At 40.1% G+C, this 16,899-nt stretch overlaps 1 protein-coding gene across 1 annotated transcript in view; it reads left to right on the top strand.

The window, feature by feature from the left end:
• Window positions 1–2,326: 2,326 nt before the first annotated feature.
• The window catches only part of med13a (mediator complex subunit 13a), an 81,313-nt gene continuing 66,740 nt past the window's right edge, over window positions 2,327–16,899 (top strand). Inside the window, exons 1-2 of the mRNA XM_080780763.1 lie at window positions 2,327–2,918; window positions 14,988–15,222. Coding sequence (XP_080636889.1) covers window positions 2,853–2,918; window positions 14,988–15,222 — 301 coding nt within the window. The 5' untranslated portion in view covers window positions 2,327–2,852. The remainder of the gene's footprint in view (window positions 2,919–14,987; window positions 15,223–16,899) is intronic.

Raw genomic sequence — 16,899 nt, 5'->3', positions numbered from 1 at the left:
ATTTCTCACTGGATTTTCACTTTGATATTTGATTTGTTCCAATCTAGCCTATATGGATATACGTATTATCATTTTATGGAATGATAGCCCAGTCTAATATCCTGTTCCATGCCATGTTGCTGTTTTGATGTGTTATCTGACCAGGGGGCTCATTAAATTCAGGCCATGTCTCTTTCTGGCTAAGGCTAAGATTTGTTATTCACTTTCTCCTGGATTTAGTCACACAACAGTAAGAGAGAGGGCCTCTGACACAGAATGGCAGTGAGCGACAGAGCATGTCAAATCAGATGTCACAAGAGCAGTTGGCCACCTCCAAACTATCTTACACTTTCATTTCCACTCTGTTCTCAATTGTTCTTACTTCTTAGAATAGAATGCATATGACAGTGACAGACTATCTTTGTGAAATTTGGCCAACATGCTGGATGAGACCTGTAGTCATCAACAAGCACAAATGTTATCTTAAATTAAAATTTGCCAACATGGGTGGATGCTGGAATGTATGTAGACCATTTGAAACTAGATGTCAGGTCCTATAGTGGCCTGAAAATCTATATTAGATTAGTTTTGTATTTGTAAGTATGGGGAAAGCTTCTCCTTCTGTTACATGTTTCACTGCCACACCTCCATGACTGTAGGAGTCCTGGGGGATTGAACCTTTAACATCACACTGTAGTATTCGTTTAACTCTTGACACAGTACACATACACTCTTGGAATTAAATTAACATGTGGAAGAATCATTTATAATCCTAGATGACAGCATAATCCCAGAGAAAGAAAATAATATTGTTATAGTTTATATAGCGCTGTGGCTCTGCCTAGTGCCTACACAAACAGATTTTTATAGCTGAGAAACCGAAACATTTGGGTAATGGTGAGATTACAAGGCAAAATAAATTGTCTTTCTGTTGGATAATAATGACTTTCATGAGGAAACTACTTAATAAAAATGGTTTTATTAAAGGGAACATAATTGCTCGTTAGAGACTGACAGGATAATACCACAGAAACCATGAACCAACAAGGTCTCCTAGTTACCAGTGATTTATAGAAACAACTTCCATGACTAAACACAGATTACATAGTGTTGTAATTAGGAGGAGGCCTCCTTGGATAATGACGGGATAAAGACTTGCTAAAAACTCATTAATTGTAGCATAGATGTTAATAGCCTCTTATTCCATGAAACTCCCAAATTGAAACCAAGTGAGGCATATGTTTGAACTGAGGCTATATGGGGGGAAACTTTGAGGATGCAATTGGTAAAAAGAACAAAAGTTGATTAATTGAAATGAATACCGTAAATTACGATATATATATAATATTTCCGAAAATGGTGCATGGAAAAATAAGTGCCACAGAAGAAATGAATCATTTTAAACGATCTGTTTGAGTCATACTTTTATTAGTAGAGTTCGCCTTAGCCAATATTAGAAGGAGAAAAATACTTTATCCTGAATTCAGGCTTTGTTTGGAACATGTTTAGTGATTGACAGTGATTGACACCGCATTGGTTAGAATCATTGTAGCCTTCTGTGAAAGGGCACAACTCATACAGATCAAAGAGGTATTGTGCAGGAAATGGAATACAATTGTAAAAACAACAAAGAAAAAGAGAAAGAAAGAAATGTTTTTGCTTATAATGGCTGTATCAAACCTAGTATACTCTGACAAACCGGCATGCTTCACAAGGCACTGAAGCACAGTCTCCACTGCTAAATATGCCAAATATTTTGCAATGTAGCACATTTCATGTTGAAGTCTTGAAACGAATGCAAAAAGGAAAAGTCTATTATGTATAGGTCTACTCAATAAACTGCGTGCTTTCTGCATTCAAGAAGGAGAATATCTCTGGAAAAGGCTTGTTTATTTGACACACGTATGTCTGTGTGATTGTTTTTGGAGATTTGTTTTTATATATATATCTTTTTCCATCAGGCATGTCCAGGGTTAATGTTGTGAAGGGAACTCATCACAGAAACTCCAATGGACTGTTCCTGCTTCTTATAACACACTTACAACAACTTGTCTTGAGCCAGAGTGCCAGACAGTGAGTCCATTAATGAAACTGTGTTCATGTCTGGTACTACTCATCAAATCTTCTTCTCAGGGCGCATTATGCATAGATGGATACATTTCTTTGTACGTGCACCATCACATGCACTAGGTGGTGCACTGTGTAAGTGAGCAGGAGTTTATAGGTTTGATCATTAGTAACAAAATCTGTTGCTCAGTAGCGCCACTTGCGCTCGCCTAGCGGCAACACCTATCACTCTTGTGTTATTACACCCCTCATGACCACGAATGAGCCAATAGGCTTTGGAAGGCAGAGTTGTCCCTGTGGCCGCCATTAAAGAAAGGAATCCATGAATTCAAATGGAAACCAACAGGAACCGAGACTGAAATAATGGTTGAAATAACCATAAAAATATAGGCCGATGGCTGATGTCGATCGTTTTTTAAGGATGCATTTCGTTTTTAGACTGGATTTTGTGGTGGAGGAGTAGACGGGACGTTTTTATCAGAGACCGTTTTAGGCTAAGGGGGAGGGGGAGAGTTGATTCTTTGCTCCCCTTTTCTTTTTGTTTTATCAACATTTTTCGCTTCCTTGAAATTTGTACAGTGTGTTTTTAAGATGTCGATGTAGAGATTGCAAAGTCGCTATATTCGCCTTTTATCCTGGACAAGGAACTGCAATTGGAAGGTTGTTAAATTAACTATCCTGCAGCCAAATGTTAAAAAATAATATTTCTCGTTGATTGGCCAGCACATCTTAGAAAACACAATTGCAAATTGTTCTTCATTTCCCGGGAACTGAAATGGTGGAATGTTCTATCGCGCACTGAAAGGATGAGTTCTTGTTTTGTACCAAACGGGGCCAGCTTGGAGGACTGCCATTCCAATCTATTCTGTCTGGTAAGAGATTTAAAACTAAAGGAAAGCAGCCATTTTTAACTAGCTGAGAGGGGCTAAGCTAACGTTAGCCACACAGGCTGAGTTGATAGTATAGCTTAGCTGGAGGAGGAGAGCAGCCAGGCTTATGGCCTGTCTAGCTGACATCATTTTCGGCAACAATGTTTCCAGATGAGTTCGCTACTAGTAACGTTGTTGTAGCACTTTGTCAGTGAGTTACAACGCAGGCGACTTTATTATCACCTCTTTTCCATTACATGTTGCAATCAGTTTCGCTTGACAAGTGCACGACCCGAAGGCAAAACACTTTCTCTCTTGTTAAGCTTCTGCAAAGACAGCAATGTGTCGTTAATTGGTCATAACCACATTCCATTACACTGCATCGGTATTGAATGCAATGATTGTGTTGTGTGAAAACACAGAATGCAGCAGTAGGCTACAGCTGGATAACTGATTCCAACACACTTATGTCTTGTGTACTATAAAGCTCGCGTGTTGACAAACATGCAGTGACTATATTCGTTCTATTTATAAATGTCCCAAATCATTTGTGTAATGTCTCATCTTAATCGGTAGTTTCCGATATGTTGTTTATTGTGGACTGGCATGTCTACTAGTACACACATCAACTGGGGACACGGGACCAAACCGTTATATAATCTCTGGCATGCATTCTTGGATATGTAATAGTCATTTAGGTAGTTGGGGTCGTTGATAATCTCAGGAGATGAAAGGCTTATGTTTTTAGTCGCATTAGAAGTAATTTCTCAGTGTCTCTATAGTGTTCTTATATTACACCTTGCTGTTGTCAATTGTAATTTGTTACCTAAGAAGTTGTGGTTGTGCGCCTCCCCCTTGGAAAAGTTCACAAGTCTCGTTTCCAGCCAAACAAAACAGGCGCTCAATATCCACAGAACAAGGCATGGCAATAAATATAGTGGTTTTTACAGTTGTACGTTGCTTGGATTACTGTGAACATAAACTCTGTTATTAAACTCGTTTATTTTTTCCTCTGGCCCGATACTATTCTTGCATGCTACACAACTTAACAGGAGAAGACTTGAAGTTAAGTAATGTGTACAGGGTAGTTGGGGACAAGTAGCTGTAGTGCTGCCTGTCTGATTGACATTTTCCTGCACATTGAGACTAAGCACAACACCACTGCTGTGCTGTTATTATGACTCACGCTGTGAACAGACTCCACTTTGTGGTTTTATGGAGAAAGAATGTGAACACATTGTGGTCTTTTTTCTCTTATGGTTATCTTTCGGTACTCCAGTCTGGAATCAGCTAGCACTCAATCATCGTATTCTTTAATTTTACAATTTGAAGCACAGTTTTTCCCCCTTCTTTCTATTCTCTGTTTATCCATCCGTGTGTTGTTATTATTATGCATCACTGACAAGGTCTTTCCATTAAATCAGTAGTTTGAGTTGCCCCCAGTTGGCAGGGTACATCCCTTAACTTTGTCAACAGTGAATACTGTACTCCAAATTATTTTGGGCCAAGGTTAGCAGCAGCATTTAAAGCCAGTTGTAAGTAGGTCATGACATTTTAGTTGATGATTAATTGTCATACAAATAATTGTTAATGATTTCATTGCATTTTTGGCATTGAATATTAGAACATATCATTAAGTATGATATTTATTTTTGCCTTTTTTTAGACTTAAAAAAAAACTTTTACAAATGTTCAAAACTAGAATTTCGTGCGCGCTACGCGCGCACTCATCCCAGAGCGACTTTGCCACGCACTATGGGAAGAAATAAATGGCGGGAGTTGACTCCACATGTAGTAACGAATGGGTTATTGGAAATGTACCATTGTTTTGTCCTGAATATTTCCACAGCCTAAGTACTAAAGGATTGTGACTGTGGGACAGACATACAGTCTGACATACAATAGGCTACACGTGTGCACAGTGAATAAACAATGACCTATATGCCCAGAGTTCTTAAATTAACATAGTTGGATTTTAACAGAAAGACAATGCCATAAATCAGTCAAAGTAAGTGACAGACTCAACAGTAGCACACAGCATGCAAGGCAGCGATGCATGCATGCAAACATGTTTGTCCAGCTGAGATTTAGTGTCTCCATCTCTCTGTGGAAGAGGTTGCACATGACCTGTACGGCCACACTGAGGCGCTCCAACACAAACACAGACACAAAACAACACCACGCTGTTTGTCCAGTTGACCCAAATCAACACCAATACCTAGCCTGTTTGTCCAAAACACAGTATCTGCTGGCCACGTGTCTACTTCGCCACAACCTAATGTTAGTAACAAATGTAGGGGAGAGCCGCCAAGGTTGTAACGCTTCACGGTTGTAACATGGACGTTATATCTTGATTGGTCAACGCCACCATGACGCCATCGCGTCAGTATGTGTACAGCAACGTACTCTACGTGGCCAGGAGTTTGAAGTTTGAAGTGTTTACCTTCAAAATGCGTCTAATTTTACACCTGGAGTATATGTGTGGTACAATTTTTGTCTTTGGTGTTGGTGAATAAAAATCCACATGGATGTGTTCATGCTTATGTTCTTCATTAGTTTGCATCGTGTTTAGACGGAATTCACGTTCATTCTGGTCTGTAAGCAACTGCAAAGAAAACTTGCAAAAGCGGGTCATTTGTAACATGTGTTACAAATGGTCCGCTTCCATTCAATGCCATTATATGTAATATTTACATATTTGACATATTGGCCAATATTATATGTTCTGAAATGGTATTGTATCGTGTAGTGTATTCTGAAATTAGTTTAGGGTTGTATAACGTTGTACAACTCAATCAATCAAACGTTTGTTTAATCAATGTATTGCCCCATTGAAAAAAAAGAAATGGCCAAACTGGTACTGGTACACCCGATACTATTTAATATTTCCCTTATGTTTGATACATTTTCTTATCACATCCATGGTATAAAAACAATGCTAAGGAGTTGCTTCAATGAAATGTAATTGCTTTAAGCTGAGAACGATATGTTTAATGGTGTTTTTTAGCGTTGTTACATTTATCATGCATGCCGTTACAATTGATCCGATATGCGCAGCAAATGTAACACTGAAACAGCGTCCACGTTCGGTTGAATAACTCCCGACCTGTTTTATCAAAAAAATAACTTGAAGTGGTTTATGGTAGCTGACATGTGTAGGTCCGTTGCCTGAAAATATTACATGTGTAGCTAAACGGATCTCTGAGTAAAAGAATGAAACGTGCAAAATGTTACATCCTTGGCGGCTCTCCCCTATTAGTTTACTCACAGCACAGCACCGTCACTCCTGTCAGTTATTTCGTCCTAATAACTTGAAGTGGTTTATGGTAGCTGACATGTGTAGGTCCGTTGCCTGGAAATATTACACGTGTAGCTAAAGGGATCTCTGAGTAAAAAAATGGAACGTGCAAAATATGTTCTAAAATTGTATTGTATTGTGTAGTGTATTATAAAATTAGTTTAGGGTTGTATAACGTTGTACAACTCAATCAATCAAACGTTTGTTTAATCAATGTATTGCCCCATTGAAAAAAAAGAAATGGCCAAACTGGTACACCCGATCCTATTTAATATTTCCCTTATGTTTGATACATTATCTTATCACATCCATGGTATGAAAACAATGCTAAGGAGTTGCTTCAATGAAATGTAATAGCTTTAAGGTGAAAACGATATGTTTAATGGTGTTTTTTAGCGTTGTTACATTTATCATGCATGCCGTTACAATTATTCCGATATGCGCAGCAAATGTAACACTGAAACAGCGTCCACGTTCGGTTTAATAACTCCCGAGCTGTTGTGTGTATTGCGTGGTGAAAAGGCCGTGTGTTTGTGTTGTAAACAACTCATGTTATGTCTGCGCACACTGTATGTTGCTATGGCTGCTGACGTTAGCATGTGTGCTATCAGGCAAAAGCTGAGATAGATATGCAACTACTACTGGGGAAAATGCCATACAAAACACAACACCTAATTTCGGAATGTTATTGTGACCTATTGAGCACAATCAGACCATCATGATTTGCTTGCTGGACCTATAATTAATTTATTAGCATTAAATGTCCACTCGCCCATCCAAAAGAAAAGCAAGATGGCTGCGACAGATTGTGAGCGCGACGGACTACGGAGGCCAGGAGGAGCAGAGCTGGTGACGTAAGAGGCAGGCAGTGTTGCCAGGTTTGCGAATTGTAAGCGAGTTGCAGTGTATGCAAGTAGCGTGGTTAAATTCCTTGTTTCTCGGCGTGTTGTGGCACCCGTTTATCTGCTGGCTCGATCGTGATTTTCATAAAAGTAATATTTGCAGAGTAAATAAGAAACTTGAACGGCTAAAAAATAGGCTATGTCAGTTCGGGGAGGGTGGCGAATTTATTTTGCATATAGAGATGTGTGGTAAAAGTGTGGTTCGGTCGGAGATAGAGCATGAAGAATGAGTATGGGTACACCTTTTCACTTGTATATAAGATATGTCGATTAATCTACATATTGACATTGTGCATTGTGTTGATTTATGATATTTCATTACATTTCACCCAGCTGTTTTTATATACCGGTAGATGAAGGGGAAATATTCTAATGATTATGCAAAAATAATTGGGATTAACTCAAATGATTGCGATAGGGATAGTTGTAAGTATACTATTCAAAAAGGGAGTGCTGACTAGAAACCTGTAGGATTTGGCTTGCATCCCTCAGTGCAAACATGCAAACACACTTGTTAAGGTCATGTTCTCTTCTTGACAGTCCTGTTACAGAGGGAGTGGTGTCTTAGAAGCTGTTGCTGGTGGAGCATCTGCAAGATGATTTAAGTAGCTTCACCTGTTGCTTGTCTCATAACTTGGAGAAAGACAGGAAGGCAGCTGTTTGAACTTAGATTTGCTTGGAGACTGAGAACGTTAAGTGGCTTACAAAAGCAGGGGTCGTACTCGCAACCCCTACATGCACGCCACCTTATGAAAGCTTACTGCTCGACTCCATCAAACAACATTGACTTTGTATTCCCCCTAATGTTGTAATCTGAATAGTTGGACTTGACATGATACTCTTTGCTTCTCTCCTGCCCTGCTGGGTGACTTTGTAAGCATTTTGGTCAGCATACTCTGATACACAAACAGGACAGAAGCGCTGCATGCAGACAGACACAGAGTCTAACAACTGCAACAAAAGCAATGCTTAATAATATACCAAGACAAGATATGCATGTGTATTGTATATACTGTACATAGGCTCATGAGTGCTCTTTTTTACACTCTTTAATTTTTAATTTTAATTTAATTTTAACAAAAATATGTTTTACTCTTATGTACCTCGAAGCACATACCGTAGTTTGCATGTGTAACACACATGCATAGGAAGTAGGGCTGGGCAGTTAACCACAAATATATAAAAACCAATATTTAGAATATAACAGAATAATCGAGAAGCAACTAAGCAAGGTTTTTCGGGGGAATTGTTTTTTCTTGCATATCAAAGAATGGGGCATGAAATAAATTGTAATAGATTGTTTATATTCAATTACCAATTATTATTAATTCAACCACTTAACCCTGTATTTGTTAAACAAAATGAAAATTGCCGATCTACAAGCGAGGCGCTGTGACCTTGTAGAGCTGCTATTTTTGCTATAAAAGAAGAAGCCATATATAACAACAGCAGTGAACATAACAGATTTATCCATGGCGGATCAATCTACCTTTTGGATATATTGTTGACGGAGAATGCAGCACTCGTGTACCCAGTTGTTGACAGAGGTGCAGATCTAGCATAGCCGACATTGCTGCATAGTTCAAGGAACTGCCAGTACTAAAATTATTTTTAGATTACATTTAGTGTAGCCTAATTACTATTGGAGCTTGTAATTGCTGCTGATGAAACAGTAATAATCCACTAATAACCCAGGACTGGGATTCAGGCTTGACTTGGTTGGTTGGCTACATGGCATGATGACATTCAATCACATTACAATATTTCCATTTTGTATTATAATAGACATATTCAAATGTGTGAAAGATAACGTTTGATTTGCCACAATGCGGACGCTGCCAAGTTGAGATAATGATATCATACTGATGACATTAGAAAGTTAAACTCAGACAAATCATTTGGCGTTTCTGTGTGGTACTTTTCAGGGTGTATGCTGTTTCTATTCAGAATCAGAACAGAAGCACCCATGAAGCCTTTTCATTTAAACACATTTATATTATTAATTCTATTTTGGCCATTTGTTGAACAAGTATATGGGCTTAAGTGGTTAAACCACAATTAAGGTAGAGTATGCTTTTGTGTAATATATTTTGAGGGCAAAGTGCCATAATGTCTTCAGTTTCTTACTTGGCAGAGAAACCCCACCACTGTTTAAAAAAAATAGCATACTCATAGTGACAAACGTAACTGCCATCTCATATATTTCTAATGTAAACCTTGAGGCATTGTCTAATAATTCTACACTACTCAATTCCAGTAATATTGTATCAGTAGGTTTTATTATTTTCATGTTTGCACTTGGCAGAGGCTGTGTGCTACCCGTCAAAGTTAAACTCTGACTTGGCATTCACAAGTTGTGGTCATTTACTTAAGCAAACACTGGTGATCATGTTGGAAAATGGTAGTGTTCTCTTTGCCTACTATTTCAGAAGCTGCCAGATAGCACACGGTAGTGTATAATCTACAGTTGACCTGCTATTGTAGTTCATACTAGGTTCTTGGTTCGCCTATGACCCTAGATTACTGAGGCACTCCACTGTCTGTCTCTCTGCATGTGTTGTTTATCTTGTTTACTGTGCCCTGGAAAAAGAGCGTCTGCCAAATGCATACCGGTACATTAAATCTTTTGTCAACAGTATCTGGCTCTGCAATTATAAAGCCAAAGTGTAGTTTTAAATTGTTTTCTAAAAAGCAAGCTCTACAAGCTCCCATGTTGTGCTGTCATGCATTGTGAACTTGTAGATCTGTTATTTTTTAAATAGTGCCGCAATGACTTTGGTTGAGGTTTGGGTGGTGCAGTTACCATGTCATGATCTAACTACCGGTAGTCCAATTGGCGAGATATCTTGCTCAGTTGCTCCATTGATTAGAAATTGTCATTACAAAAATAGACACCTAAATGACATGCATTGCACGGTGCAAGTTTAACAGCTCTCAAAGTCACTCTTTTAGCACATAAGTGACTCTAACCACAAGGCAAATAAACAACGCTGATTCTAATATAACAACACGGTTACTTACGACATAAAATCTACGTTTTTCAGATTGATTTCAGTTGCACTCTTTGACAAAACGTCAGTAATCTGGCGTCTAGGACTCTCAAATTGGGATCTGCATCGGACCCAAACATCTGGCACCAGCCCTGAGGGGAGGAAGAATAGACTTGCAGGCAAAAAATATAAATATATAAATAGCAGTTTCTAAATAAAATATGTTGTTCAGTATATCCGGCTGCTTGTATTGACTGATGAAAAACTTGCCATCGCGATTTATCGTAGAATCGAATCGTAACTTGGTGAATCATAATCAAATTGAATCTTGAGGGCGGTGCCCTAATGCATACCTCTAATGCGTATACAAGTGTGTGTGTGTGTGTGTGTGTGTGTGTGTGTGTGTGTGTGTGTGTGTGAGTGTGTGTGTGTGTGTGTGTGTATATATATATTTCCCAACACCCCCCCCCCCTCCCCCTTTATTTTACTCTTTATGAAAACAACAAAAACGATCGAGCTTGCACAACAATACTTACAGTACACCCACTTCTTTACACCTATAAACCTGTGGCATGACATTCTGAAGCAGAGCTGATTACAGATGGATGTAAGCATGTAGCTACAGTAGCTACACCACATGGCTTATTTGAATAGGCTAGTACAGCACCAAACGATGGGTGATCTTTTAAATTAAAAAATCACAATAATCATATTCATAACACATTATCACAGTTTACATAATTAATGTGTTCTCACAGTTTTTTTTTTTTTGTATTACTTATTTTACCTATAACAAAGAACAGCCTATAGTGGGAGAGCCTATGTAACCACTGGGAATGGTTCATTAGGACCGCGCTCTAGCCAAATGTTTATCCTGCATATAGTGCATATGATCTGGTTTCACACTTAAAAGTTGTCCCCTACCCTCACTTTGCATTTTGAGCCCAGATGTTTCCTAGCAAGTTGCAGGTGTCATAATACAAGCTCACACTCTCCTGCAAGGAGTCTCCTAAACCGCTGTAGTCTGGTTGTTAGACACCAGCCAAGCTCTGTCATTAGCGCTGTGTGTGTAACTATAAAGATTTGGCACAATAATTTGTTGCAGTTTTTAAATTCCTTTTGAGACAGAACATTCATTAGGGAGCATAATGTATTTTTCTATCGTGCAGCGAATAAATAAAGCACGAGAAGATGTTTTGTTCTTTTGTACTGTATGCTTGCGATTCATGATATGACCTATCATTAGACATGAGGACTAAATAATGTACTTTTGTGATTGTTTAACTGGTCTGTTGGACCATGTATGTTGAAAATTGTCCTTTTGCTAAATAGTGACATAGTTCATAAATCTTTACAAACAGTTCACATTGTCTTTCGAGAATACTGATATAAGAGCTCTCAGCTCGACCAAAACATTTGTTTGACCGATACGTAATATAGAATACCGGTAGATCATTATCATTATCAATATCCTGATTTTTAGAGCAGCTTGCCTTCACACCTATAGTTTGGTAGACTTGGTGCGATTCAGGAGTGAAGTTTCAACATTGTTGCTTTTTCATTTGGTGCCGTTTGTGTTCATATTGCACTTTGTCTCGTTCACCAAACATGGAAACAAATGTCACGCAGTTGAAACGGCTTGCTCGTTTATTGGACACAATCTCTAGGGAAATGTAGGGAAGTCCATTGGTCCAGAAATTAAATAACTACTACAATGAAAGAAAGAAATACATTTATTTATGTTATTGTATTTCTTATTTATATCACTGGGTATTCGATATAATTCAGATTTCAGATTTGAACTTCAGGGGTATTACCTGTTTCAGGGTTTACAAGTCGGTCAGCAGTCGTTCACTTTTTGCAAATTTATAGGCATTCGTACGACATCTTGCGCACCAAAAATAACGGATCTACAAGCTCACAACATGTCGAAGAGGTGACATGTTGTGAGCTTGTAGATCGGCTATTTTTGACGTGCAACCCGTTGTAGCTATACACCACAGTTATCAAGCTTTACCGGGGTACCGAAAGTCCAATGCCCACTAGCATATTATGCATCTTCTACCAATCAATTATCGTTTGATTAGGCTTACTATTTACCAGCCTACAGAATAGGAGGGAGGGCGTTATCTCTGTCAGCTTCTTGAGCTGTGCAGGCTATCAAAACCATTTCATTGTGCTTTTCTATACCCATGCCATCCTTGAAGGCAAGCACGAACAAAATAAGCCTACTTAAGATATAAAATAAATTATAGCAACGGTAGGCTGCACTCTCTCTCTCTCTCTCTCTCTCTCTCTCTCTCTCTCTCTCTCTCTCTCTCTCTCTCTCTCTCTCTCAGACATGACTGTTCATAATTACCCTACATATACAACACTTCTTCATTCAACTAATTATGTTTAATAATTGTATTAATATGCGGCATATTATATGCCAGCCTTTATTTTAGCAACCACAGCCTACAGCCTAATGTGCCCTAAGCAAACAAGCTGTCTCTTAAACAGCCCGCTGATTTCTACAATAGAATATAACTGTCTGGCACCAAGATAAAGTGACTGAGGGGTGGTTGAAAATCGCGAGAGGGCAGATCATATATTTGATTCTGCCACCGATTTTCTTTTTTTAAAGTATTAATTTACCCTACGTCTGTTACGATGTTGGAACTGCCATTTAGCCTACTAGAACAGTTAGAGGTAGGCTTTAGGCTAAATAGTGGGCTAGTGCAGGGGTTCTCAACGTTTTGGGCTGGGGACCTGCCGAAAAGGCTTTGGCCATGTCTCGTGACCCCCGTGGCCGCGCCGGGACATGGCAGAGAATGTCCAGAGTCCAAGCAGGCAATAGAAATGATTAGACAAACGAATTCAAAGTTTAGGCCATCACCTACGCAACATGTTAATTTAAAGAAATACACAAGTGTAAATGTACCGTCGTCAGATGAATGATGGGGCAGTGATATAAGGCTGCTATTTACACATTCACAAAGCAGGCGAATTCTTTTTGCAAGCAGTCATGCATTTGGCAGCTTCAACTAGCTTCCCTAATTTGTAAAAATATTCCTATTTGTTTAATATTGTCATAAAGTTAAGGGTTTGGTCGAAAGTTATCATCCGTTATAGAATAATATATTTAATTAACATATGTGCACTATAATAATTAATATCGACTGTCTTTTATTGGTTCACTTGTATTCTTACTTACAGTGAACGGAACTCTGGTGCAGTTGGAAGAGAGTGTTTTTGGCTGACCAGAGTTCGTATGACTGTTCACACCAGTGTAAATGAACAGCACATTCCGACAATACGATCCAGGGTTCGTTTTAATCGAAATAAAGCATCCAGGATAGGTGTGAAGGCACCCTATCTGGCCTCCCTAATTTGGACATGTACATGTTATAAGCGAAGCGTTTTCAAAAGGCATCTACAAGCTCACGAGTTGCAACGGGACATAGTTTGTGTAGTGATCTTTAATCAAATGTAAGTTTTTCAAATTGGTTAGAAAATGTTGCATTTATTGACAAATAACTCTAAAACATCTGTAATTGGTGGTCTGGGATCAGGATCAGGATCCCATATTGTACTAAGAAATCTGGCGTCAAACTATATAGTTATGTGCGCTGCACACACATTTCATATTGTTGGATTAGATGCAGAAGTTAAACTAAGTAAAAACGGCATTGACAGTTTGGATTCTTTATAATTTGCTCACATGATGTTGTGCTGATAGGCTGTGAATGTGCTGATGTGCTCACTGCTTATCCAATGGCTAACCTACGTTGTTGTGATCCAGCTCTGCTCTAGTTCACACCACAGAATGCTCTGTTTTGACACCCTGCCACCCCGCACACACACCCCTTGCCCCCGCCCCCCTACCCCTAACACTACAAATCTCCTAGCTTATCCATAGCTTGGCAAAAGACCACCGCTCCCCCACCAGAAGGACGGGTAATCACTCGTTCAGGCTCAACGCCTCTCTGCTTGATTTAAGAACCCCCCCTCCAGATTTGTAATAGATAAATTGGTTAAATCTACAGAACGACAGCTTGTCCACTCCATCTATACAGAACACAGCTAAACGGCATGTCGGAAACAAGCCGTCCATGTTTGTACAGATTATTTAAAATGCCTACAAGGAGAGATAGAAGACTAAGAGCTTTGATGGAAATGAGGACGTACGCCCGAGGCACGCTGTGCGTGTATGTGTGCTGTGTGTGTGTGTGTGTGTGTGTGTGTGTGTGTGTGTGTGTGTGTGTGGTAGACATGGTTGGGTTGTCGGTGCTTGGGTGATGAGCAGCAGTGCTAGCTAGCAGTGGAGCGTAATGTTCCTGCTTTAACACTTAATAACCCTGGCAGTGATTTACTGCCTGTGAGGCTTTTTGCTGTGTGTTTTGTTCTCTTTATAAAAGGCAGGCAGTGTTTAGAGAATGACAAAGCCCCCCCCCCCCCATCTCCAGGCACTCATCATTAATGAGGATTAAGGTGCTGACCACATTTAGCGGCATTGGGATTTTATTTATTTATTTATTAATTATGTACATACCGAACATGTTGTTCTTGTCGACAGTGAAAGCACCTTGCCTGAAAAAAGGGCACAAGTGACCAAAAAGTCAGTCTATGTCTATGTGTCTTGAGTGAGGTTGTTAATTAGCATTTTCATCTCCCTCTGTTCTCTGTTCTTCTTCCTTCATCTATTTGGCTTTGTAAGAGTTCATATTAATAAAAGGATTTAATAACCCCTCTTTAAACCTGGGCTCAGCATCACGTGTTTACTCCCAAGTACAATCTCTCTCTCTCTCTCTCTCTCTCTCTCTCTCTCTCTCTCTCTCTCTCTCTCTCTCTCTCTCTCTCTCTCATTCCTCCTCTTAACTGCCTCCCTTTTTGTTTCCAGGCCGACCTGACGGGGATCAAATGGAAGAGGTATGTGTGGCAGGGCCCCACCTCGGCACCCATCCTCTTCCCCGTGACAGAGGAGGACCCCATCCTGTGCAGCTTCAGCCGCTGTCTGAAGGCGGACGTGCTGAGCGTGTGGCGGCGGAGCCAGCGGCCAGGACGCAGGGAGCTCTGGCTCTTCTGGTGGGGCGACGATCCCAACTTCGCCGATCTCATCCACCATGAACTTGCAGGTAACGCTAACGCAAGAGAGCATGATACGGAGCAGATGTTGCCAAAGTCTTGCATTGAATGAAAGTCTTTCATTGACTCTTGTGTGCGTGACGGTTCGGGCGCCATTCAAAATAAAAAGAGCAAAGCGTGTCCTTACATCCTCTCGTGACAGAAAGGAGGATGTGAAAAGTGATAATTTCTTCAGGTAATTTCTATTTAGGGTTTTATGTCTCTCTGGTGTCTTTTGCTCTGACACAAGAAATGGGGTTGATGAATTTGATAGTTTGACAATCGCTTGTACTTTCTTTGTCGTTGGATTCACTCAAGGTTATGAAGGTTATTAAAAGGAAGTTAAGGAAGTCACATTAGATAATTAACAGGAAGTTAAGGAAGTCACATTAGATCATTGACACAGGGGTGAAAAATGGGTTACAAAATCGTGGGATAAAAATTATAGATAAAAAAAGGAAGTTAATTATCACTATTAAGTGATATTTAATAAAATAGTGACTTGTTAAGTTCTTTTGTAAAGCTGACACCCAAAAACCCCACAAAATTTCAGTTTTTTTCAATGATGACAAGTCAAGCAGTTCACAGCCTGATTGTCAGGCAGACAAACTGGGAGATTCCTGTGTAAGCGAGAGCTTCTGGGAGTGTTGAGTCTATGTGATCTGATGCCTTCTTAACATTTCCCCCCCTGGCTGAATGATGAGTGAGCCAGGCTGGTAGCCAGCAACTCTGGGGTAACTCCATCTCCACTGAGACACAAGGTGCCACACTTAGTTTCCTTCTTGTTTGTGTGTGTATGAGAGTGAGAGAGACAAGACTGAAAGCGCGCTCGCGCGTGTGCGTGTGTGTGTGTGTGTGTGTGTGTGTGTGTGATCACCGAATGTTAAGTGGCTCCTGCCCTCCAGCAACCTATACTTTGCACTGATAGAACAAGTAAGCTGATGTCGCATGTCACCATTACCTAAAGGATGAGAAGGCCAGGAGGGGAGGTGGCGGCCATGGAATAGAGCGCTCTCCTTCTCCAGTTGCTTTGATAAAAAATTGAATATGCAGGAGCAGTCATGCAGAAAAGAGGCAAACGCTTCATGGAAGTCTGTGCACCCCCCTCTTCCCCCTGTCCGTTTTTCCTCCATCGCTCTCTTCAGCAGGAGTGGTGTTAGCAGTGGAGATTACTGGAGGAGACCATCTTTATTCATAGTCTCCGCAGTTGAGATTGAACTCTAGAGTGTGAGCCATGCACAGCCTCCGGTTGGCAGCCCCTTTTCCATTAAGTGACATTGTAGTACCTGAAGTGACCTCGAAAAGGGGGCTAAAGGATGTGATGGGCAGCTTATTCAGGCCTAACGGGCCACCGTGATAACCTGAAATGCCAGGCCCTGCTAATGGGGCGTGCTGCTCTGTGTTGCAAGTCGGCAAGTCCGGTGGCATAAGGAATCTATATTTGGAGTCACAGCCTTCCTGTGCATGCCAAATTATTTCTGTTTCTGTTTATAAATTATGATATGGTCGACGCCTCAACGGCGAACCTGCTCCGGTTTGTAGAACTGAGATGTTGTCAATTTGTAGAATTTCCTGCCTTTTTGTGTTCTTTGGATGTTTTTCAATTGAACAATAACACACTTACCCCTTTTTGCGGGAATGAGGCTTGACCTGGGAAATCACACAGTGACTCTAGTCTACCACACTGA

This window comes from Protomyctophum bolini, assembly GCF_963924005.1.
Source record: "Protomyctophum bolini genome assembly, chromosome: 13".
In the NCBI taxonomy this organism is placed as follows: Eukaryota; Metazoa; Chordata; class Actinopteri; order Myctophiformes; family Myctophidae; genus Protomyctophum; species Protomyctophum bolini.
The sequence above is the reverse complement of the archived record's forward strand: the minus strand, read 5'-3'. Positions and strand labels throughout refer to the sequence as shown.